At 40.5% G+C, this 24,849-nt stretch overlaps 1 protein-coding gene across 1 annotated transcript in view; it reads left to right on the top strand.

Moving 5' to 3' along the window:
- LOC122840704 overlaps positions 1 to 24,849 on the top strand; it is a 211,266-nt gene that overhangs the window by 105,799 nt on the left and 80,618 nt on the right. Inside the window, exons 4-5 of the mRNA XM_044133288.1 lie at positions 5,506 to 5,800; positions 18,189 to 18,308. Of these exons, the coding sequence (XP_043989223.1) occupies positions 5,506 to 5,800; positions 18,189 to 18,308 (415 nt within the window). The remainder of the gene's footprint in view (positions 1 to 5,505; positions 5,801 to 18,188; positions 18,309 to 24,849) is intronic.

The raw sequence follows: 24,849 nt of genomic DNA, 5'->3' as shown, positions 1-24,849 counted from the left end.
TTATTATTACTTTTTTTTTGGACATGTTTCTTAGGAAACCCAAGATGATCGTGCTTGAAAATTGCAGTTGATCAGCAGTTTTTGACTTCAGTCCCAAAGGGAAAATAAATGTTGTAACTCAAACTGTCTTCAAAGTTTCTTCTTCAAAAAGTGATTATAGACTGTGATGACCTCCTGTAGCGGTCTGTATTACATCAAATCTAGAGCATCCGACTGAAAACACAGTCTAATGAAGAGGATCCTCATTGGGTTTTTTTTTTTAATGTTCCTTTTTGTTAAATCATCAGCTGTCCCCCAAACAGAATCAACCTTATTTATCCTCTTGTTGAGCTTTTTCCAACAGATGAGGTCTGAAAGGATTGGACTCGTTACGACAGACTTAGAGTTGGATTTGAAACGTAATCAATTACAAATTTATTGACGGAATCTGACTTAATGTTGTGTTTTGATTGTTGATTCTATGTTGCATTGTGTTTTGGTGTTTGATTTGATGTAAAGCACTTTGAAATGCCTTGCTGCTGAAATGTGCTATACAAATAAAATTTGATTGACCAATTTATTGATTGACTTGTAGATGATATGCAGCATCTTTCTGAAAACACCGAAGGATCAAAGTTTTCACAATAGATGCCGTCTGCTCTGTAGCTTTACTGCGGCACCTCCAGTTTGTCGTCTAGAGGTGTGTTCACCTCCGACACATTTGGTCCGCTTTAAACAGACCAGAGTGTATTTCCCCAGACCTTTTGTGCAGGTCTGACTACACTCAAGACCCCTGCGGAGCAAACAACCAGACCAAGATCCACTCTTCTTTTGAGGTGATCTCTGTCCGCTTCCAAACAAACTTTGGTGTAGTTCGCATTTGGTGTGAACACAGACCGACTTCGATCCGAACTTAAGACATTAACTTAATAAATGTCTCTTTGGACTGCACAAGCCACGGTTACTGGACATTTGGATAAAAACGAGCCCTAAAGTGTTGCCAACGCAACTACTGCATGCACTTATTGTACTGACATTAAGTCAGTACAATTCTCTGTACCCGATTCTCTGTTTTCTGCTTAGCAACGCTACTGGCAGCATGTTGTGGGTCAGAAAGCGCAAAGCATCTTGTCTCACTCGGCCTGGAGCACGCATTTGTCGACGCCGTTCTAAAACTTGAAACTTACGTAGGGTGAGCTGCTCTTAAATTGTTGTACCGCAGAAATGCAACACGCAGGTTTTCCACGTTTGTTTTCCTCCCGGGTTTGTGCTCCGTCCCACCGCCGTCATTTCTGTTGAATGGGAGTCACGTTGGGTCGTCACCGGTGCGACTTTATTTTCAAATGATGGTCCGCTTAAAGGAAAAAAACCAAACAAACAAAAACAACACAATATGAAAGCAAACCACAACAAAATAATATTATAAAGTACTTTTTGTTCCCGACCAAATAAATGGCCAAAGGACGCAGGAAGTCTGAGGTGTGCGTTGTGAAAAGGAATAGCTACAGTACAGGTCCCTGTGGTACTCCTCGGGTACTCAGCACCTGGTCAGACAGACACACAACCTTTTAGCCAAACAAACTGAGGTCTGCTGACCAGATCGTTATTGATCTGAGCGATTAGTTAATGATCCAGGGAACAACTACCTGTATCCATGACCTAAGTGAGTGAGTCCATCTTTCACCGATATTCTGATGTTTGGTTTAAACTTCAGCAAGGAGTCTTCACCACCTGTAGATGCTTAAATGCACCAAGATTCTATTTATGTTAACATGCAGATAAACAGCGGTGCTAAATAACGTAGCAGATGAGTTTTGTTCAGTGTTTTATTGGATTTTCTTGGCCTCTCTGGGGCAGTTTTGCTTTGCGTTTTTTTTTTTTTTTTTGTAGAGCTAAAATGAGGCATAGGCCTCATTTTAGTCCTGAACGATTGCAGCTCTCGCTCAGTTAGGGCTGGTGTATTGAACCAGGACTTCCCATAAAAACAAATGCACACGGAGAGACAATTCATCTGCTTTATTACTGTAAAAATATTAAGTCTTGTCTTTGTTGTTTGGTGTGGGCTCAACAGCAGATGGATAGTCTGCAACCAGGTCCCCAATGGGGAGGGAAAATCAATTCAGTTCAGCTCAATTCTACTTTATTAATATAGCTCCAATTCATATTAAAAAAAAAGGTGAAACCTAATGCAATGCTTTTTTTTTTTTTTTAGAAAAAGGGGAAAAAAACAGCGGTATTCTCACTATTGACACAAAGAAAAAACCCGAGTAGAACCAGAGCCTGAAGGGTGACTATCCTTCTGAACATATTACACACTTTTGGCAGAGCACAGCAGGGTACCCAAGGTGTAAATAATGACATTAATTATAGTTTTTTTTTTTTTTGTTTTTTTTTGCACCTCCTTTATTTTCACAACACCGATACAGCACTTGGAGGCAAACTTTCCTGCTGCTAGAACTCAGTGGGACATAGGAATAGAGCGTCTGTAATGCGATGCGATACCCTGTGATCTTCCCTGCTGTGACAAGTCGAGACGTGTGCTCTCAACATGGCCCAATCCTTCCCTTGGAACAAAAGATCATGCAATAAAAGTCATAAAAAGACAAATGGACACTAATGAGGGGAAAAATGTGAGCATAAAAATATCTATGTATCTTGATAACTTTACCTGCTAAGCACCTGCTTTACCATCAGAGAAAAGAGCAGAAAGATTAAGTACTACTGATTAGGGCTTTTTAAAGCAAAATGCTTGCACTTTGTTTTACTTTATTTAGTGCATCCTGTTACTTTGGGTTAACAATTTTGCACCACTCCGTGTTCGTCTGTTACATAAAATCAATACAACGGTGAAGTGTGCAGTTGCGACATGAAGAATTGTGGAAACGTTCAGCTCAGTGTAAATACTTTTCCAAATTCATTTTATGTGAGTAGTTCCCGTCAGAGGCCCTTTCCTCGTACCAACAATAAAACCATTTTGCCGTCCAGCGCCACCTGCTGATGGCCCTCACACACTTGTGCCGGTCCACACAAAAGCAATAATTCTGTAACTGGGGAATTTCTCTTTCAGAAACCATTTCCAGAAAATTGAACTTGCATACTTTTGTCCACAGTTGAGAGGTTAGAGTGTTTATGGAAGTCTGCCACAGCCTTTCATTTTATTTCACCAAGTTGTTGAAGTGTCCAACGGGTACGGAAAGCTGAAGAACGGAGCTGCTGGGATGACAATCCAAAATTTTAGTTTGTTTTCTGTTGAAAATATTTCTTTTAGGCCAAATCGCCTTGGAGGCAAGCTTCCCATCATAGTTAATGTTTTCCATGTGCTCTGTGCTGGAAAAGTAGAAAGCCGCCGGCTACTAGTTGTTTTTGTAAAAACCCACCATCATCAGCAGAACGGATACAAGAAACAGAGAACTGGATTGTTCCAGCTACTGTCTATTTGTGTTTGTTTTGTAGAAAATTCTCCAAACCTTTGGCTATTGTTTTGTTTACTACCATATCATCTGTTGCCTTCCGTTGCACATTATGCAGTCATAGGCAACGCTTTGTGGTCGTATTAATTGTCCTGGTGAAACTTGGTTACCACTAACATGGATGAAATAAAGAATCGTTAAGCTCCACCTATTTAGCTAGCGACCAAGTTTTTCAATATTAAGAGTTTTTTTTCCACATCTCTGTTAAAGTGCTAAAATTTGTTTGTCGTCAGGTCAATTTGGTTTCCAGCTCGTACTGATATCGCTCCTGACTGAATTTCAGCAACTGATTTTTTTTTCTTTGTTAAAGTTCTGAATTGCCATTAAAGATTTTAATTTCTTTCATTTTCTCTCTTGCTGCAATGTGCTATGTAAATTAGCTTGATTGATTTATTGACTAAATAAAAATATAATTGTTATGACACTGAGGTTTTGAACTGCTTTTCACATCTTATTCATGTTTAGCAAGGATAGCAACACTCATAAAGATCTCTGTGTGTATTCTCTGCAAAGTCCACAGAACCGCTATTTATTTTTCCTAATAATATTTACTAGTTTAGCCTGTCGCTAACCCCTACTTCAAAAAGATAGAACAGACAAAGTCGTAATACTTTGTCTGTTATCTGGTGACCTTTGAACTTCTTTTTTTTTTCTTTCTGTAGTGGCAACTTCTGCATTGAAGAGTGTTGTGCATAGTGCTACCTACGAAGGCCATATTCACATAAAGTTCTAGTTTCCAATCAAACAATTTTCAAATAATGGCAGTCAGGCATTGGTCTATCGTGATCTCTAGCAGACTTCTCAGGATGAATGAGCAAGCTAGCTACGGCTTTAAGTATTTGACAAAAATGGGATGTTTATTACATATCAGGCGATTCGACTTTCTTTAGCTTTCACTTGAAATTCTGGACCTGAAGTCTCTGCTTGGTACAAATAACCTTGTCAACATCCGTGCTCATCGTCTTCGCCTCAGGAAGCTGGCAAAGCCGAGCCATCCCACCCCAGCACACCCTGTGAAAAATGGCAGTCCTCAAAGTAAATGAACATTCGCATTCACAGTATCCATTCTCATTTCATTTAGCAAATGTGCTTAGCTGTTGCCACGCAACAATGCTTTCCCCCAGCAAAACCCTCTTCCTCGTAGCCCAGCTGCCTCTCCTCCGCATCTGAAGTCACAGTGTCACACTTACTTCAGAGTGGGGGGCTAATTTACCGCTTTCTTTCTATTTTTTTATTTATTTATCTTTTTGGTCACAGTTGCTATTCCATCCATGTCAGAGCGGCGGGTAATGAGATTGAATCTGGAATTGCTCGCCGTGTCCTGCTGACTCGTCTCTCTCGTTGTGGGACCGAGGACGGCGTGCAGCCTTCCCCGATATTACCTCTCCCCGCGTGAGAGGATGCCGGTCGCTTTGCCGTCCCGCCAGGCACTGATCCAATGAAACGCAGCACGAGGGCTGTGATCGATACCGAACACCCCACCGCCACGCACCCCTCTAGTCTCACTCATAGACACCTATTAGGGAATAATTGATTGGCCTACTGTTCGTTATCCCTTTGATATGGCGCTTGTGAAGTTTTTCTGTCCACTCTTGCTGGGAACCGACGAAGGGCTCAAAGTGTGAGCAGCGGAGTTTGTGTACTGGATATTTTGAAGATTAAGGAGCTCCAGGTCCACAGCTGCTCATACAGCACAGCAGAAATAGAAACATGAAGCACCAAATAACGACTGCAGGAAGGAATAAAATAATAATAAAAAAAATAACATTGTGAGGGAGAGCGAGGTATTGTCTGCTTTTCTTTTCTCTGCTTCTGCTTAAATTCATTATATCCTGGAGGCATGCGGAGGATAATCTGCTTGTTTTGTCTTCACTGCCTGACTGTCTGGAGAAAAACAATCTTAATTTTTAACTGGTGTTTACTCTCGTCTTTCTTTCCCACCCATTGTATTCTTATCTTACCCCACCTCTCACTACCTTACATTTTCAATTTCCACTAATTCCTGTTCTCCTCTTTCCCGACCTCCCCCAACTCCCTCCCGCCTCTTCTCACCTAGCTCCACACTGACATGGACAGGAATGATGGCCGCACCAAGTATATCCTGCGAGGTGAGGGGGCGGGCTCGGTGTTCGTGATCGATGAGAAAACGGGCAACATTCACGTCACCAAGCCCCTGGACCGGGAAGAGAAGGATGAGTACCGTCTCATCGCCACGGCCACCGACAGGCAGACCGAACGTCCCCTGGAGCCGTCGTCACAGTTCATAATTCGGGTGCAGGACATCAATGACAACCCTCCCGTCTTTGATGATGGCCCCTACAGCGCCACGGTGCCTGAGATGGCAAATATAGGTACTGGAATGAGGGAGGGAGAGGGTGTGGTGGGTTCTGTGTGAATTTGGGTTTGTTAAAGGGATGTACTGAAGAATCAATCGTGGCGAAAACGCCATTTTTTTAAAAGAAATCACAGTTATTCAATCCGTCTTTCCTCACTGAAGGAGAAAGATGACTCATTAAAGTTTGGACACCAAACAGGAAGCCAAGGTCGACCAAGAGAAACAAATAATATCACAGTTACTGCAAACTCTGTCTTTTTATGCATAGTTTCTTTTAATGATGTTTCAGTCTGTTAGTGTTAAGTTCAAGCAGGATTCATGTAAATAATTATAAGTCAATTTAAGCTAAAACCAAAACCAGTACAAGAACTTTAGTGTTTTTATGTTTTGTTGCTCTAATATTCTCCAAAACAAACTTTCGTATAAACAGAAGAATTACAAAAGGGGACGCCTCGTTTCCCGAGGCTCTCCAGAAGGAGTTTCAGTGTTATACAGCAAATAAAGATACACACTTTAGTATTGGCTCTCAAGTCCCTATTGGTTATAAAGGTAAACCTTGAGGCATTAACTTTTCACTGTTTCCCATGACATCATATTATTGACCAAAACCTTTAGTTATTTCTTCAAAATAAACAAGTTTTGGGAACAATATTGACAACACCCTGCATTATTATTTTTCCACTCCGCTTAAAAGTTACCAACCACGTGTCAACATAATGGTCACAACGTACATTTAAATATTCATGAGAAAACATGATTGTCTGTTCCATTTTTAATGTCTCCCGACTTTTACGGCTAAACTTACTTTCTGACTTTCGCCTCTTCTCCAGCACAAAATGTGGATATAATAAATATGACGTGACCGTCCAAATTGAGGTCACTTTGGAAAAATCATCAGGTGCATTTCAGCTTGTAAAGATGCCTGGGCGTGAAATAAAAATAATAATAATAATTAAAAAAGGGTCATAACGGGGCAACTCCAGAACTACTTCCACTTCACTTCATATGTAGGAATCAAAAGCAGCCGGATGACTCTGTGAGACAAAACTTTGTTGAAAAAAATATCCTGTCGTCTTCGTGTCTCTCTACGTTTTTACACAAAGCGTCCGTTAAGCATTAATCCATCCAGAGCGTAGAGAATTATTCGGTTTTACAGGAAAGGAAGATCACTGTACTCACTCCTTTGACAGGCAATGTGATTAATACTTGAAATTTTAAAACGGTTAATGTTTAATGTAATTTTAAATGCAAATTTGTAGAGTGACCGCCCAGTGCGCTCCTCACTATAGTCGCATTTATACACCAACATGGAGATCGGTAGGCAGCTTGGGGGTCCAGTGCTTCGCCCATGGGCGTGTCGGCATGTGGCGGGAATTGAACCCACAACCTTCCGATTGGAAGACGACTACCCACTGTGACAGAATCACCCCCGATACACATGTGCATAATAAACAAGAAGAATTAAAAGTGACTAACTTGAACTTCTTGCTACAAAAGTTGAAATGTTCAACCAGCAGACAGATTGTTTTCCTGGAATTTTTTTTATTTTTTTATCTTAAATACCATTTTTACCACCACGTCTGAGCACTGAGAGCGAAACAGAAATGATAAATAATCTCAGTGACAGGGATAAGAACTTAACCTGACACAGTGGGGATATTTAAGTTACATTCTGTATACAGAATAAGGCTGTAGCATTTTATTAGTTTACTGTTTAATCAAAATAAAGCACCGGCCAGTGACTGCTGTCGAGCGCCAAAGTGATGGATGTTCCACTTGAGCGCAGCGAGACAGTATGTTTTATTATTTCTGTCTGAGTTGTCTGACGACATTTTGTTCGAAAGCCTTTTAGCCTCCACAAAGATGTCCTCTACGGCAAAAAAAAAACAAAAAACAACCCTGTAAAATACGTAAAAAAAAAAAAAAAAAACACAAAGTGGCTCTTACCGGCAGTAAAATAAATCAATAATGAACTCAGCGTTGGATCTTTAAAAGCCTGTATTAGGTTAACTGTAATAAAAAGACCTATTCTTAGAATGACTTAAGTGGGGACATTAACCATTGTTTGCAACACAGGATGGTATACGTGAATGTCTTTTTAAATGACGTTTTGACAGGTGCAGTTACACATCCATCATATGCAATGAAGCAATGCCATAACATTGATGCCTACAAGGATTTCTTGTGCAATACGAAACATTTTCTACACGCAATGATGTTCAAAATGGATGCCGGTGGCAAAAGAGAGACTACTGAGGAAACCTGACATAAAAACCAAGAGTTTAAATTCTGCATCTGGCTTCAAAGGACCTGCTGCTTACATTTTTTATTTTTTTATTTTTTCGCATATCTCAAATGTACCTTTTGTCCTGGATAGAGACCAAGTCTCTTGTTAGCTGCTACCAGTTTCCAGCGCCTTTCAGGTCTGACCTGTTGATTTCAGTAATGAAACCTTGGATCGCAAAACATAAAAGAGAGAGAGAGGGAGAGAAGAAAAATGTTCTGCGGGTTCTTTGTTAGAGGTAGCGGTTTTGAATCTGACTGCGGATGAATACATTAAGAGATCATTCATACATGAAAGCATATGTACTAAATTTTATCTGATATTTTTTTTCATGAAGCTTCGAAGAAAACGCGCATGAAAGAGCATAATTTTGGTTCATGTCGATGCAGACCGGAAAACGGTCGGAGGTTCTTGGTATGTTTGCGTAGAAGGAAAAAGAAACATTCATCCTGGAAACTCATTAGAAAATTGGATGAATCTGATCTCCGGTCAGCTGATTGGTGCATTTCTACATAATATGATTATTTTCAAATCCAATACGAAAAAAATACATTTTATTATGCATGACAAAAGTTAAAGTAGTTGGTTTCTTTTTTTCTTCTCTTGCTAAGCTAAAACAAAGTCAACAGGAGTTTTTTTGTATCTATCTTTGCTCTACTTCCTTATCGCTGACCCCCTCATTTCTGAAAAGTAGTCCAGACTCAGACTCAGCGGTAAGGAAACATGTTCTCGGTGTGATATACTTCTTACTCAGATACGACTGAAAAACTTTAGATTCAGGTAATAAAGCCTGACCACAATGGAGACTAGATTTCTGATTTTTTTAGAATAAAATTACCAATGCGTCATAGATCAGTGTTTTCCTCCTTGATTAGTTCTTCTGTTTTAGGTTTTTGTCACACTTTAGTGTTATAGGTCATCAACCAAATTTTAAAGTCTGTCAAAAACGGACTTAGTACATAATTACAAACTGCATGGGAAAAAAACAAAAAAGTCAATCCAAATCAACTTATTGTTACAGGAAAACATCCCTACCCTCTTGTTAAATCATTAATTAACTGTAACTAGTCATAACTATAGTTAGTTATTTGTAACAAGTAGCAATTAGGCCAGGATAGTGTTAGTTTCATCATTTGAAACCTTCATTTTGTATTTATGAAGCTTACCTTTGTCTAAAAAAACCCAAAAAAACTTGTAGATGTGACAGGAAAGTGTAAAAAAAATAAAGATTTATCTTTTTTCACAGTTCAGCTTGTGTTACATTCACAACTGGCTGCATCTTATTCCTCTGAACGTGTGATTGCACGTTGTTGGATTTCAGAATAAAACGCTAAAAAGCAGAGATCGATCTCCGAGTCTACCGAACCAACATCGGTTTTAGGCTTGCGTTTCTTCTTTTTAGGCTCTGAAGAGTAATCTGCAAACATTTACTCATGTTAGACTGACAGATGTTAAAATATATCCCTGCCTGTTCTGTGCAGATTGGATCGCCGCCGCTCGTCTTCAGAAAAGCTTTTAAAGCTGCCAGGAACTAAAAGCAGCACACAAGCAGCAATTGTCCAACAGAGAAGAAAAAACAAAACTTTTTACTTGTTTCACTTTGCCCCAACAATTCTCTAAACGGTCGCTGCAAGAAATATGCAGCGGTGAGAGAACGGATTTGCCTGTTTTGCTATTTACAATTTTTTTCTTCATGTTTTTGGCACTTAAATGTCTCAAATCATCAAACTAATTTAAATATCAGACAAAGACGGTACCAATAGACACAACCTGAATGCATAAAGTAACTGGTGCAGCTGAGTTCAATTACTTCAGCCACACTCAGGCCTGTTCTCAATTTAAAAGAAAAAAAAAATACTCCAACAAAATCCAAAAACACTTTAAAAAAGGACGAGTCTGACAAAGCGGAGTCGACCAGAAGAGTCAGACATCACCACGGAAGTTCAGAAACAACACAGAAACTAATTCTTTCTGATCTATTAGTCTGGAAAATGTTAAAAAGCCATTCTCTAACCACAGTGAGAGTCACTAACTGCAAATAGTGAAAACATTTGGAGGAACAGCAGTGAACCTTCTCAGGAGTGGACGACCAAAACGATCCCAAAGCGCAACGACGACTCGTCCAAGGACAACGAACCGCTGGCCTCACTTTGCCTCAGTTACATTGTTTATGAACAATCCACCTTAAGAGACGAGTCAAAAATGACCTGAAAAATTAAAACCACTGCTGAGCAAAAGAAACGTAAAGGTTTGTCTTAGTTTCACCAGAACGCGGCATCTTGATGGTCCCCAAAGATTTTTGAGTGAAATACTGTGAGAACTGAGATAAAATATACTGCTGGAGAGGTGTGTGTCCCTTTAGCTCTAGCGAAAGTTGACAGCATTTCAGAAAATGATAATATTGTGTAAAATATGGCGGTGATGGTGTGACAGCCCGTGGCTGTTTGTCTGCCTCGGGAACAGGGGGGGACTTGTAGCGGGACAACGGAATCATGACTTGTGCTCTCTCCCAAAAAATGTCCTGAAGGCGAACGTCCCGCTATCCGTTTGTGACCTCCAGCTGAAATGCGCTTTTGGTTCTGCAGCAGAACGAAGATCCAGCACAGAGTTTACTTCTGAATGACTTGGGGAACAACAAAACCCCAGGAGTGGCCTACTCAAAAGTCCTGACCTGAATCAAATCCTGATGCTGTTTCTCTGGGTGACCCAACCAGACGTTTTGTTTCTGATTTCCTCATCTACCTGTCGAAAACATACAAAAGTTGACACGTGTATCTAGTATGATAGCCACATATCAAAAAGTTTATAAGCGTGCAAAATATTTTTCCAAGTATGTAATGAGTGGCTAAACAATTAATTTTGTTCTTATTTTTTGTTTTTGCCACAAAATCTGCCCGTGTGTTCACCACCCGCCGCTGCCAGGCAGGGGAGAGTCTGATGGCTGGATCTGCTCAGACACACAGATCTGTCCAGCTGCGCAGAATAAAATGCAAATGACAATCCAATTTAAATACAATGCTGACAGAATCTGCAGCGCGTCAGATTAACATCTGAGTGTTAACGGCGTTGCCGCCAAAGACGCTTTTAGGATGCATGACGCCCGTCGTCTCTCATTACGGTCCAGAGTCCGCATGCTGTACCTACAGTGACTAATTTAAAAGATGTACTGGTTGTGATTATGCACAGGTCAAACGACCTGGGTGATAATATTAATGTGGCGATTGATTTCATGGGGAGTGTCCCTTGTTACGCAATCTTTAGAGGCTATTGCTTCTATTTCTGCTCTAACGTCCATGCTGTGTCCACGTGCATAAACAGCAAAGGTATAATACTCCATATGAATAATTTAATCACTTTTAGTCAGACAAATCACACATAAAACTTTAAAAGCAAAACAACGTGCCTGACGGGGTTCCTCTCTGTTCGTGTTTGCGCGGCGTGCTCTCTGCTGCCGCTTTGGGACGGCGCTTAATTGCTGCCTGAACTGCCCTCCGCGCTCATTTAGACGCTGACATCCTCTTTAGAAACGTGTCAAGGAACTGATGTGGCCATCAGTAATTGAAACCGTTAAACCTCCAGCTACAAATAATGTCTTCTGACTCCTAATGATCCCGGCGTTCTGCTGCAGCGTCTGGACCTATGAGCTAAAACTTTGCAAGGATTAATTGGTCACGCCCAGTTTGTTTTCCTGCTCCAACTCGCATATGTCGACTGCTTTAATAAAGCGGGCGCTGTTTTAAGCATATTGAGGCCGAAGGGGGTCAGTACGTCAGAATAAGCAGGATCGGTTAATTATTGTTGGCATTCAAAAGGCATATTGATTCTCGCAAATCTGTTCAAATCCAACACACATTGTTTACTTCCATGGCTGTCGGACCGTGGCGTCAGCAGATGTGTTGTCTAGAGTCTGAAACTTGCTCCGTCTTAAGCATCGGAGCTGTGAGGGACACTGAGAGTTGACTGACACTTTTGATAGACTACCCTAATAGCTGTGCTGTAACTACTGTTAGCTATAAAATCTAATGGTAGTAGGTTTCCGACTATTTCATGCATGAAAGACACAAAAGAAAAATGTTACGGTGCTCGATCTACCACTGAGAAACAAACTGTCAAAGCTGATAATGATTAGTAGATATTTTAGCTACGTTTAATATCCAGGGACTTGCACAGATTGGACAAGAATTATCTTCTTTTAATTAGAGTCTTGTGTGTGGCCCAAAGCAGCACATAGCTATTGATATGTAATGTGGTGGCAGCCATGTTGGATGCTAAGCTAGAAGTTGCTTGGACATCTCAGATATTCCCAATCAGAAATCCAGTTTCAGTGGGCGCATCACGCTCTAGTAGCACTTAAATCGCAAAAACAAGTACTGGTGTCAAGACAATCATGATTTCGGGCGTGCTGAGGTGGCGTAGGGAATAGCGCGACCCACATTTGTAGGCCTTCAGTCCTCGACGCAGCGATCGCGGGTTCGATTCCCGGACCCGGCCGACGTTTTCCGCATGTCTTCCCGCTTTCCTGTCAGCCTACTGTCATATAAGGGACACTAGAGCCCACAAAAAGGACCCCCTGGTGGGGAAAAAAAAGATCATCATAATTCATAATCATAATTTCCTCAATCATAAATAAAGGAAATAAAAACATATATATCATAATAGTTCATAATTATGACCACACTGATTTCTCTTTAAGCTGAATTCTGTTTGGGCATTTAGAACAAAATGCACTTTATTGATCTGGAATATAATATTTTCTCGCTGTTGAGTGAACATCACTGTGATCTGTCATTGTAAAAGCACTTTATTTTCCCTGTCACTCACACATTTGACTCTTTGTTCTGTTATTCATAATGCACCTTGAAACCTGTTTTCTCTAGATTTCCATTGGGGAGAAGAAAAAAGTGAACAATTTCAGTACGTGTGTTGAACAGGCGCTGAAAAAAAAATTCAAAAAATAAAAGCACTTCCTGTTTGATTCCTTCAGAGATGAGAAACTAACAAATGTTTTCCTGTTGCTTATGCTAGTTTTCTGTCTAAACAAATGTATAATTCTATTTTTAATAGAGCTAATGTGATACTGGGACATTTCAAAAATAATTTTGTTGACTTTTTAAATGACATATTTAGAAAAAAATTACTTATACAAATGTGAAAAGATGTAGTATTTAGTAAGGTGGTACTTGTTCTAAACTGATGACTTTGAGGCTTGATGGTGACACAGAGATGAAATTCTTGCTAATAACAAACAAACACAATGTTAGCGAGTTAAAGATAATAAACTAATCTAGTTAGGTCAGACAGAAACAATTGTTCAAAACAGAACTCTCTATTTGAATGTTGATAAATATGAATGAGAGAGACTATTCAAGAAAGACTAGACTTATTCACATCAGTATTTTCACCGGAATGCTCGTCATGGTGATCGGCCGTAGTGACGGGATTGTCAATCTAATCCTCCACAAAAAAAAAAAAAAAAAAAAACGAAATCCTGTACAATCTGACAGCAACACTTGCAACAGAAATGAAATCGGAGCTAAAGGCAGAGCGGGTGGATTTTTGTACACTTGTAGCAGTGTGAATTTAGAAGGACAATCACTGTCTGGGATTGTATTTCAGATCACGTTTGCAGAGTTGATTGTACGAAAAGGCCAGTATGTCCCAAATGTACCCTCATCTTCATTTAGACTGTTCTTGGACCCCTGAAACGGGTTCTGCTCTCGCCTGGCAGAATTACTTTTTGGAAAACTTTTGAATCTGCAACAAAAACAGCCATTTTTCTACATAATTCCCTCCCCTAAAGTATTTAGTTTAGAGAAGTTCAGAAAATCTGGCATGAGGTCTCCGCCATCTGCCACTGAAAGGTGTTTTTTTTTTTTTGTGCTTCCCCCATCCAAGTTTCCTCTTGTGCAGAATTGTTTAATTGAGATTAGAGTAATGACCCCCCGCCTGCAGGCTGCTGGGGCAGAGTCCGGGGAGACGATGCAGGCGAGCGGTATTTAGTAATCCTATCAACCGCCTTATGAGCTTCTGCTCCTCGCCGAAGCTCAAGTCTTCAGATTGAGTTGTTCAGTCAATCATGGATTCAGTATTTACTCACCGATTCAATATTTACCAAAGCACTTTCCGCCGAGCATGACTGAGGAGATAGGGCCGCGCTAAGGATCCCATCAAAGCCTCGTTACATGAGATTTTCATGGAGGAGACGCATGGAGGTGGAGGCGAGGACGTCTCATGCGACAATATATGCGCGCAAAGCTGCTCTGGAACGGAGCCAGTTCCTCCTGTTCGGGGGTTTTGTGTTGGTTTCACCCGACTGGTTGTAAACATCCCCTCCAGATGTGTAGCTGCATTCTGGGGGAATGACTCGCATCTAAAGTTTAACCTTGACAACAAAGTCCCGGGATTCTCGAACACAGAAACTAGGGATTCCTAGATTCCCAGTCTTTGTCCTCAGAGGACAGACGTCTTAAAGTAAGAACAGGCGGATGAGTGGCGGCTTGGATATTTGATCCTCGTGAAGTGTGACTGGCTGTGAAGCGCGGCCGACGGGATGCATACCAATCAGTTTTTGCCTCCGCTTTGTACTTGTTGCGTCAACCCACATCATCGTACAGTCTGAACCCAAAGATTGATTTTTTAAAATTTTTTTTTTGTCTGCTGTCAGAGACATTTATGTCTACTTACTGATCCGCTGGTGAGTTCTACATGAAAAACGTCTGAAATATAACGAGAAACAAAGGCAGGCTTTATGCTCTGCAAGCAAAACTAGCCTAGGAGTCGTGACATAAAATACAACTTTTAAAGTTTTTTTTTTCTTTGTTTGTCTTCAGAGTTAATGCCGTTAAATCACATTCAGATTGTTCAAATATTTTAAAACGGGGTCAATTTTCCTTTCTTAAATCACTCTCTGATTCTGGTAAGCAGGAGTCTCAAAGGATTTTTAGCTTGACGGTGCCTGACTGGAGAGTTAGAGAATTGAACATGCAGGCACTGAATGCATCATAGCTACTCCTAGCAGGTCACGCTAACCACAACCCCCGAGTGAACCAGACAAGATGGCTACTTTGAGCATCAGTCAACATACAATCTCAATACATGAAAATCAAAGTAGGACCTGACCTTAAGGCGCTAAATCCAATTATTACAGAATCTTTAGTGTGCCGTTTTAAAAGTTGTTCAGACAATTCATGACTTTGGGTTCAAATTAAATCTGGGTTGTTTTTCTTCACAGCCACTGCTTGTATTCAAGAAATAGTCTTCAGTAGTGTCCATAATTATGGTGATGTCCTTAAGTTATCTGGATCTGCTTTTAATTTAATACCTCTGTCAAACTGTAGCACATTCCATGATTTGTCAGCTTAAAAAGATAGTGTAGAATATGATTATTTTCTTTTAGCATTTTGAACGTTACTAAACAAAACAAGACTGAGAAAAGAAAAGAATCCTCCAGACAAAAACAGGTAAAAGAAAGAAACAGAAAAAGTGCAACCCAGTGATTTCCATTAAATTATGTACTGCTGTGTCTCAAAAGGTCCAACAAAGGTCATCATACATTTTCAAACTCCTTTGCTTTTCCTTTGTCAATAAAAGTTAGCTTTTCCAGCAAAGTGAAAGAATATATTTTCTTCACCTGCATTCTTGTTATTGGTGGGTCCATTTTACTCCACATTAGGGTAATGATTCTTCTAACATTTAGTAGTCCAAAGTCAACTAGAGACAGTAGAGATATTTAGTTTTACATAAAACAACGTCTGTCTTATCTTTCTTCACCTGTGGCATACCTAAGTTGGTCACTATCTAATCCAGGCTGCCACAGAAATCAGTGAGTACTAAAATGTTGGACATTAGCCCCAGTGCTGTGGAACCTACTGAAACGTTATGTAAATGTTACGGTAATTTATCAGTACTGGTGCTTAAAGGTGCAGTATGTAACTTTTATAAAAAATGTTAAAACTGTCACCATGTCATGTCAGTGTAAAATGAGACAGATAAGATCGACCATAGTAGCTCAGAGAACAACTATTAGCTAGAGCTACTTCTGTCGTCTGAAGGAATGCGCCGCTGCTGACTAAAAACAACCAATCCGAGCCAGGAGTGCCTTTGTGCTGTCAGTCAATCCCATGTACTCGCTGCTAAATGTCCTAATGGCGGAGAAACCACTTAAAGTTACAGGGAAACCATTTATCCACCGTCATTGGTGGCCATGCTGACTAGCTTGAGCTTTCATGACGGGCTACGCTAGCTGCAGCATAGCAGAGAGCAAGAAGGAAACAGAGAGGGGGGATTAGTAGCGCTGCATGGAGGGAGATTGACAGCACTTAGCCCCTCCTTCTGGCTCTGATTGGTTGTTTCTAGATAGCAGTGGGAGATTTTTGTTTTTCACATAGTATCTGTCTGATACCATACTGTCATGCCATAGCGACAGTTTTCACAAATATGTTAAAAAAATATAATTTTATACTGCAGCTTTAATCTTATGCTAGGATGCAGACGCTCTATCTGGACTGAAGATTCATTCACCTGAGCTGAATGTTTGAAGCGGCTCCAACGGCATGGCGGTTCGACCTGCTTTCTGATCCTTTTAGCTGATAACTATTGATAACTACTCATAAACTGCATGCAGGGCATTGAATCTTCATCGTTATTATGAATGAAAATATGCGTCAGCAGCGTTTACTCGGGTTTACTTGAGTTCATGCTTGTTTTGCTTTACGCCCATCACCGCAGTTATTAACATGCTTCCTGCGTGAAACGGTGACACTGATACTCAGGGTTTTCTTGAGTTAATTCACTTCACTTTAGTTTAAACAGAGTCTTTAGTCTGTCTGTCCTCCAAATAAAACTGTAGGCATCTTATGCGTCCTCATACGATCATCTGACTGACTGACAACAAGCGGATTTCACTCTAAACCCCTCACCAGTGGAAGGAGATGCCCATCTTGATTTATTCAGCTTCATCTGAGGATCTCTTCAAGCTAAAAGACGGTTGGCCTTTTCAATGTCGCCTCTTCAGGATTCGAGCGACTTCAGTGGCAAAGCTACTTTTAAATAATTTGCATAATCGAGCATAGGAAAAAAGCTCTTTATGTAGAGAAAGGCTGTCAATTCAGCATGACATATATTGTGGTGACTCAATCTCAGTGGGAAAACCGAATCAGAAATTGAAGCTTTTATACTAAAGTGTTTAATGTAAAATTCATATTGCTAACACTCACATCGGTAAGGAAAAGCGAACACCGCTCTGCAAAAATTTAAACAGCGTTCCTTAAAAATGTACTGTAAACATCAGATCCAATGGTCAAAGAGGATAAATGTGGACAAACCAGTGACGAATTGGTTCAGCAGCGAGGGATCATGTAGTCCCAATTCCAGTTTCCATACCAGTAGAAAAACAGTCCTGATTGTTTCCACTGTGACTCTCTCTGGGTATTGATCACAAATAAACCACCGGCTGCCACCGTCCTCCTCCCCCTCGACTCGAATTTTCCCTGAAAATCACTCATTCTGGTCGCCCCTCCGTTTTTTTTTTTTTTTCTTTCTTTTTCCACATACTCACACCTACACAAACATACAACAAATGGGCTTCGGTTACTGTCATTCATATATTCATATATTCTTATTTTTGCTTACAATTTCAAAAATAAAAAAATAAATAAATAAGAAGAAGATATCCTGCCAAATTGACACTCCCTGATCCGTGGAAAGAAGATTTAAGGGGGGAGCGAGAGGGAGGCCAGTTGAAGAGACAGACGGTCTGATTGAGAGAGGGAGCAAGAGGGAATTGGAGACGGAGATGAAGAGAAATGAAGTGAGACAGAGAGAATGGAGGGAGGGGAGCGGGGGGAGGTAGGTGACTGGCAGGAGTGAGGAGGGCGACGACGGGGATGTGTGTGGCGGGCCAAATGAACTATTTGTCACACTGGTGTTGGAAAGAGATTGAAAAACAGAGCGGGGAGAAGACTGGAGGTTGTCCCCACGCGAAGCTTCGCACGCTCCTAAAGTGCAGTTCGTAGTTGGGTCTCTTGATTCCTCCTTCACTTATTTATCTTTTTTTCCCTTTTTCCCTTCGCATTTCCTGTCCCCGTCTCCTCTGTCTCTCCTCGTCTGTCCTCCCCTGCAGGCACGTCCATAATCCAGGTGACGGCGACAGATGCTGATGACCCGACATACGGGAACAGCGCCAAGCTTGTGTACACACTGGTGCAGGGCCAGCAGTACTTCTCCGTCGATCCCCAGACAGGTGAGCGCACGCACACGTACACGCACACAGGTGGTGCAGAGAAAAGCTGAAAGGATGGACAGATGTCGGAAAGCAAACACCCCCTGCACGCGCTGCGGAAAATCAAACATGCCCAAGTTGCTGAGGAGCAAACAAGTGAATTCAGTCTTGACTGATGATCGGTGTACAGATGCAGCTCTGAGGATATATCTGTGTGGATAGACGGGGCCTGGAGGACCCACTCGTACGTGAACGCTGGTTTGGGTGTGTGTGTGTGGAAGCGTTCAAACACAGTTGGGTTTCTTTCTCGTACTTTGTGTCTAATGCATTTCCCACTCCTGCGTTCCGCCGTTCCCCCGTCACACTCACTCATCTGTCTTCCCTGCTTGTCATCTCCCTCCTGAACCCGTTCAAACTCACGGAGGGAACATTAGGTGGTAAAATCTCGCCTCTTTTTCGCAGCTGTTTTGCGGATGCCGTTCCCTCCGTTTCTGCTTGGGAATAGAGCGAATTGCAGCAAATGCACGCAGACGCCAACAAATCCAGCGGATTGGAGCGATTTGCAGTTATTTTTTTAACACGAGGACACAGTCCTTTAATGACAAACGTGACGAGAGAGAAAGAGAGGGGAATAAAGGGATTGAGTAAAGTGTCTTTACTTTTTTTATGATTGAGCACAATTTTAAAAAATGGAACATCAGTCGATGTTGATAATTATTGTGAACATATGAAATGCTGACCAACTGGTGGCGTGACCTTTCCGTTTTTATCCACAGTTTTCACTCCACGCTGTTGTTTTTTTTTTGTTTTTTTTTTCATTTGAAACCTGAAACTGCTGCTGCGCAACTTACTCAACAGGTTGTTGCTAGGTAACCAAAACATGAGTGAGTTTGTTAATGCCGCCCAGCTTGCTCAGCTGGGGCCTTTCCTCTGCCTACATCCCCCAGAATTCTGTGCGGTTCTGCATCTGAGTTCAGTGAAATTCTTAAAACTTCTACGTCTCTTAATATTGATCACATGTCTATTGTGATGTATGTTATTATCGACTTATTGTCCAGCCCTAAGCAGTGGCTGTGAAATTCACTCTCAGAAGCAGCATGACTTTACTTGTTTTCCTGCTTTCCAGTCTTGTTTCAATCAATTACACTACAGCTTGATAAATTCTTGTCTTTTTTTGTAAAGCCAACATCACATCTAGTGCTTTTTTTGTAACCCCAGATTTCATCAGATGGTATTTTTTATCAGCAAACTGCATCAGAGCAGAGACACTAATTGCACTGTAGAAGTATTTTAAGAGATTTCTTGAGCTCAAGTTTCCACACACTTAGCCCCCGCAGGTATATTAATGAAAGCCACCTCCACCCTAAACACACACACGCACACCTTCACCCCTCTATTTCTGTTAAATACCTAAATGTTTTAATGATGTGCCTAAGCTCTACAGACCCCCGCACCCCAAAAAAAGCTACAGTCTAATGTTATTCCTGCATGATGAAACACAAAAAAGTGACATGTTTATGACAGACTTCAGGAACAATTTGTGTAATGTAATGCAGAACGGATTGCAAGAGAGACAAAGAATCTGTCTGTCGTGTCACCTAAGGGCAAAAAGTTTTATGGTTCTGCGGCGGGTGCGTTTTTTTTCTCTATGTATTTATTTTTGTTTGCTTTGGAGCTCTATATCCCCCGAGTGGAGTCGTAGCTCAGTTGTATCCAAGATGAAGTTTAACCTGGCGCTTCAGATGTCGCTTTGATAGACAGCCCCTCATGGAAGCACTCAGGATTTAGTTCACAGCGAAATATATCTGATGTTTCTTTTCTTTTAGTTTACCCTCTTGGATCGCAGGTGGGCACTACTCTTGTTTTGCTTTGTTTAGCAACATGTTTTATCTAGTAATTGATTGCCTTGACATATGGGAGTTGCGGCTCTTTTTGAAATGCTAATGCGGAGTTTAAGGCCAAAGCCACACAGCGCGCGTTGTAGCCGTGACTGTGTGTCGTCAGGCGCGATGTCGAACGATGCGTCAAGATGAGAATTTGCTCTCTGTCAGCATGTCAGGCTTTTTGTCATGGACTGATTTATTTATTTTCCTTTTGTATGAACTTTTTTTTCCTTATATCCGTGCTTTGAGATGCAGGAAAATGTTTGCATAAACTTGACACGAATGTCGTTCATTTTGGTCTTTTAATGGATCATTGGAGCTCTTTTGTTTTCAGGGTGACATGATTGACAAAAATGAATTTATTGTAGTTTCTTTAATCCACCCAGATGAAAGCCACTTCTTCTTTTCTAACTTTGACATCGTCACCTTGATCGCCATTCCTTTAGTCGCCGTCAGGATGATTCTAGCTCAATGTTTGACCAGAATTTTTGGAGTTATTCTAAGTTGTTTAGTTTCCTGAGGTGGATTGGGATTTTAAATAATTGGGCTCCACACATTTTTCTATAAGCTTGAAGTCAGGGCTTTGGAAAGGCCCTTTTCAGGACCTGGACTTTGTCAATTCAAAATCCACTTTTTGTCTGTGTTTGGGATCCCTGAGAGAGAACCACAAATTGCACTCTGGGAAGAGCGGCGCTTCTTCAACACATTTCTACTCAAGTAAAAGTTAAAAGTAGCCGTAGAAAAACTAACTCAAGTGACTGTGGAAACGTATTTGATGAAAAGGAAACTCATGTACTCAGCAACTGATCAAAACATCTATTATTTTGATCGCTACGAAGAGCTTACACCTGAGATGTGGGTTGCTAAAGGAATAATAATAACTGTGGAGGTGCTTGTTTTACTACATGGATTAAAAAAAAAATCCATGTGAACTCAAATCTATGCATCCATTTTTATTTTTTTTTGAATAATAAACATTTTAGTTTTCCAATCTAATCTTAGCTTTTCACCGGAAGCGTGTTTGTATTTGTGTGTCCGAACCCGTGTTTCGACGAGCCGTCACCAGGAGATGAAGTCGTATATTGTCGCTGTCAAATTGAAACAGAGGGTCTCCAAAATGTCAGGAAAGCTGTCAACGTGTCAGGAAGTAGCGCCTTGCCTCCGGCCTGATGACGGTGCTTTTTTTTTTGACACGGTGCCAAAGGTTTCAGAAGAGCCTCACAAATAAAAAAATGAAAAAAATAAAATAAATAAATAACAAAGTGAATCCCTAAGTGGAACTTTATCCATCAAACAGAATAAAAGCACTCTAATTACCGTGGAAGTACTTTGTGACTCTATTACCTTTGGTAATGATCAGATAACAACGAAGGAACGCTGACAGTTTTACGGCTCGGCTCAGTGGCCGGTTGTGATTGCATGAATTAAGTGCCCAAACAAAATCACTGTCCTGTTCTCTCTAAGTCTTAACTGCGTTATCTGGTAGTGGTACCTCTCTCTAATGAGGTACTTACACACAAGGGTTTTATTAGCTGTAACTAATGGATTCAGTTATGAACACTTTTGCAAAGCTGCTGACATGCATTCGCGCTCAGAACTTTTACATCCACACATAACAGACATGAATGTGCTCTTAACGGTTTCTTTGAGCTGCTAATTGTTTTGGAGTGGAGGTTTTTCTTTTGTTTTTTTGTTTTGTTTTACAACAGAGAATTAAAAATTCGAATTGGGTTTTAATTCCTTCTGGATCTTCTCCCCCTTCCAATATCAAAGGTGAATTTCGCCAGGCTTAAATACTGATACGGGAACACAACAGGACCTAAAATATGGTAGTTTCCAGGCCGAAACGGGAGACTTGACAGGTATGCCTCTGAAAATTAAGCTAGTCTTCAATTCTGTTGGCATTATGCGCGTCAATGCAGGCGGCTTTGAAGATGGTGCATCCATGGTGTTTTGAACCTCGGTGGTTCCTGATCAATTTCTCTCCATTTGAACAGAACCGTTGAGCTCAGATCATTAAAACTGGGTTTTCCGACACGACAACGTCACAAAGCACACATTCAAAACAGATTTTGGGAGAGTTAAATTAAGCTTCCTGATGAGTCTCCCCAAAGTCCTGACCCTAACCCTATTTAAAATTCATGGACTAATGCTTCAAAGCTGTTTCCATCCCATGAAACCAATTATTTTAAAGCGATCTCATTCTTTCAAGGAAAGTGCTCAGACATCCAGTTAGAAAAATACTGAAGCTACAAAAAGCTACAAGGTGTAGATTTAACCAACTATTTGTTGGGCGTATGTAATTATATGAGTCTGTTTGTAAAATTTGGACTCTGTTAGAGAAAATCCACAATAAAGAATAGTTTTTAAAAAATCAACAAAAATTCTCAAATCAATGTAATTTATATTCCCACGGCGATAAGAACTGTATCCAGACTGGAATATGAAGCCAAAACTAGACATAGATGTAAAAAATCATTACAAGCAAGCAAATGGCCCCAATGAACTTACTAGTTATACAACATATCTAACAATTTTACAACAAGTCAAATCAGCAGAGCAGTTCAAAACGTTTCTGAAAAGAACAAGCTGCAAAGCATCTGAAAGCATCTTCAGAAACCATTATTGGCATTTCTAGCTGGAGGCTACTCGCCGTGAAAATCAAACAAATGCACAACATTTTATTAACGAGTTACTAACACGTGTAAACGGAGCCTTAATGAAGTCTTAAACAAAGGGGCCATGACACTCTCAGCTCATAATGGGCCATCAAATGTGCTGTTATAAATGTTAATATGTCATTAATAAAAGGTCAAGCTGTCTGTTAGGGTTTTCTCTCCAACATTTCGCGGCTCGAGCCAGCTGTGTTTGCCGTTTTCACGCTCCAAGAGAAGAACAGCAGCCCAGTCGTCAACGCGAACCCACTGCGTTGCATTAATCCATCAAGCCTGATCACAACATCTGGTAACGGTACTTTTAACGGCACGTTGCTGATCCACGAAAAAGTAAATGAGTGATTTTTAATCATTAGCGTGGTAATTAGCCCGGGATTCTGTCTGACAAAGTGATAGAGTTGTGGCACAAAAAGGTGTAAAAACACTTCCAGTATGTTTACAACATAGTCAGTATGAAGCAAAGCAAATGAGGTTGAATGAATTCTCACTATAGATGAAGGAGTTTTTCTGATTGGGAAATATATTTACATTTTAGAGTCTTTTCATATTGAAAGTATGAATCACAAAAAAAAAAAAAACGTTTTTCACAGTAGGCGTATTATTTTAAAGTCACTTTTTGACAGCAACAAAAAGCATTTGTAGTCACATCTTTCTGGTGAAATGGGAGCAAAGCTCTGTATCACAATGGCTCGTTTACATTTGCAATATTTGACAAAGTCTGCTTTCTTCATTCAGCATACATCTGAACTATCTGAAGGAACATGCGGCTCAGGAAGGGGAAATACTTAGGCGCAGTGCCGCTTGGCATCCTGTTAGCTGGCATTTGCAAAGCGGTCAGTCCAGGAGCGCCATTCATTTCCATTAGTGCCGATTGGCTGTAACCCCAACAGTGGGGATAAGAAAGACTGCAAATATTTTCTTCTTTGGTTCTGCGTGGTTTCCACTGTGTACATTAATGCATGTTATGGTGTTTGAACCCCTGAAAGTAGATATTTGAGCAAATATTTCTAGGGAGGTCGTCAGGTATTCATGGGTTATAGCTATTTATTAGCCAATGTGGTACCTTATTCATAGGGTTCCACTGTTCACCGTCTCGTCACCTCTGCTATTCCCTGGAACCTTCATGCATCTTATTAAACTATTTATACTCATTTATATATCCCCTCCTTCTAGTCCCAGTCAGTCATGTCTTTAGATTCTCTCCTGATTTCCATCTTCATTTTGTTTCCTTTAAGTTCTTTATCTCTCCTGGTGAAGTGGGCCACTTTTATAAAGGATTCCTGAATTTTGTTTTGGTGCTTCCTAACAAAGTTCGAGTTGTTCTCAAAGCCCCTCATATAGGACGATTTACAGACATCTATAGCCAGGGCAACGTTCTTACTCTTCTTTTTCATGCAAGAGTAAAAAGAAAACGTTTAAAGGCTATGGTAAAATACTGTAAAATGATGAAGCACGCATCTACAAATAAATCGTCAACATTAGAGACATGGGTGAGAAAGGATAGATAGCTCAAGCAAGACCACGAAGGGTTTTGCTTAGACAGTTTCTTTTTTTCCTCTGTGTCTGAGCCGAATGAAGGAGAGTGTCAGAAATCTGATTGTATGCTCATATTTTAACTTCCCTTCCATGATGTGACTCTTTAGGGCCAAGCATGTTTTCTCTAAACTAACTGTAGACAATAGAGTTAGAGTAAAGAAACACTTTAAGAGAGTTTTAACTGTTTTTATTTTTGTCTATGACAACTTGTATATGTTCTCTACTGTCTTGTGTTCATTTTCACTATAATTTTTTTTTACTTAAGTCTTGACCTGAACACACTTATAAAGGAACATTTGTAAAAAGAAAAAAAAAATCACCATTCTGTGGCCTTTAAGAAAAAAATAAAAGAACAATTTAGAAACCAACAGGAAATCACTTATAAATATTGAACACAACATAAAAAGCCTTTAGTCTCTCAGGTATAAGTCTTGACCTTTTACTGTTTTGTTTTCCAACTGGTTATAA

Source organism: Gambusia affinis, linkage group LG12 (genome assembly GCF_019740435.1).
Source record: "Gambusia affinis linkage group LG12, SWU_Gaff_1.0, whole genome shotgun sequence".
NCBI lineage: Eukaryota > Metazoa > Chordata > Actinopteri > Cyprinodontiformes > Poeciliidae > Gambusia > Gambusia affinis.
The sequence above is the reverse complement of the archived record's forward strand: the minus strand, read 5'-3'. Positions and strand labels throughout refer to the sequence as shown.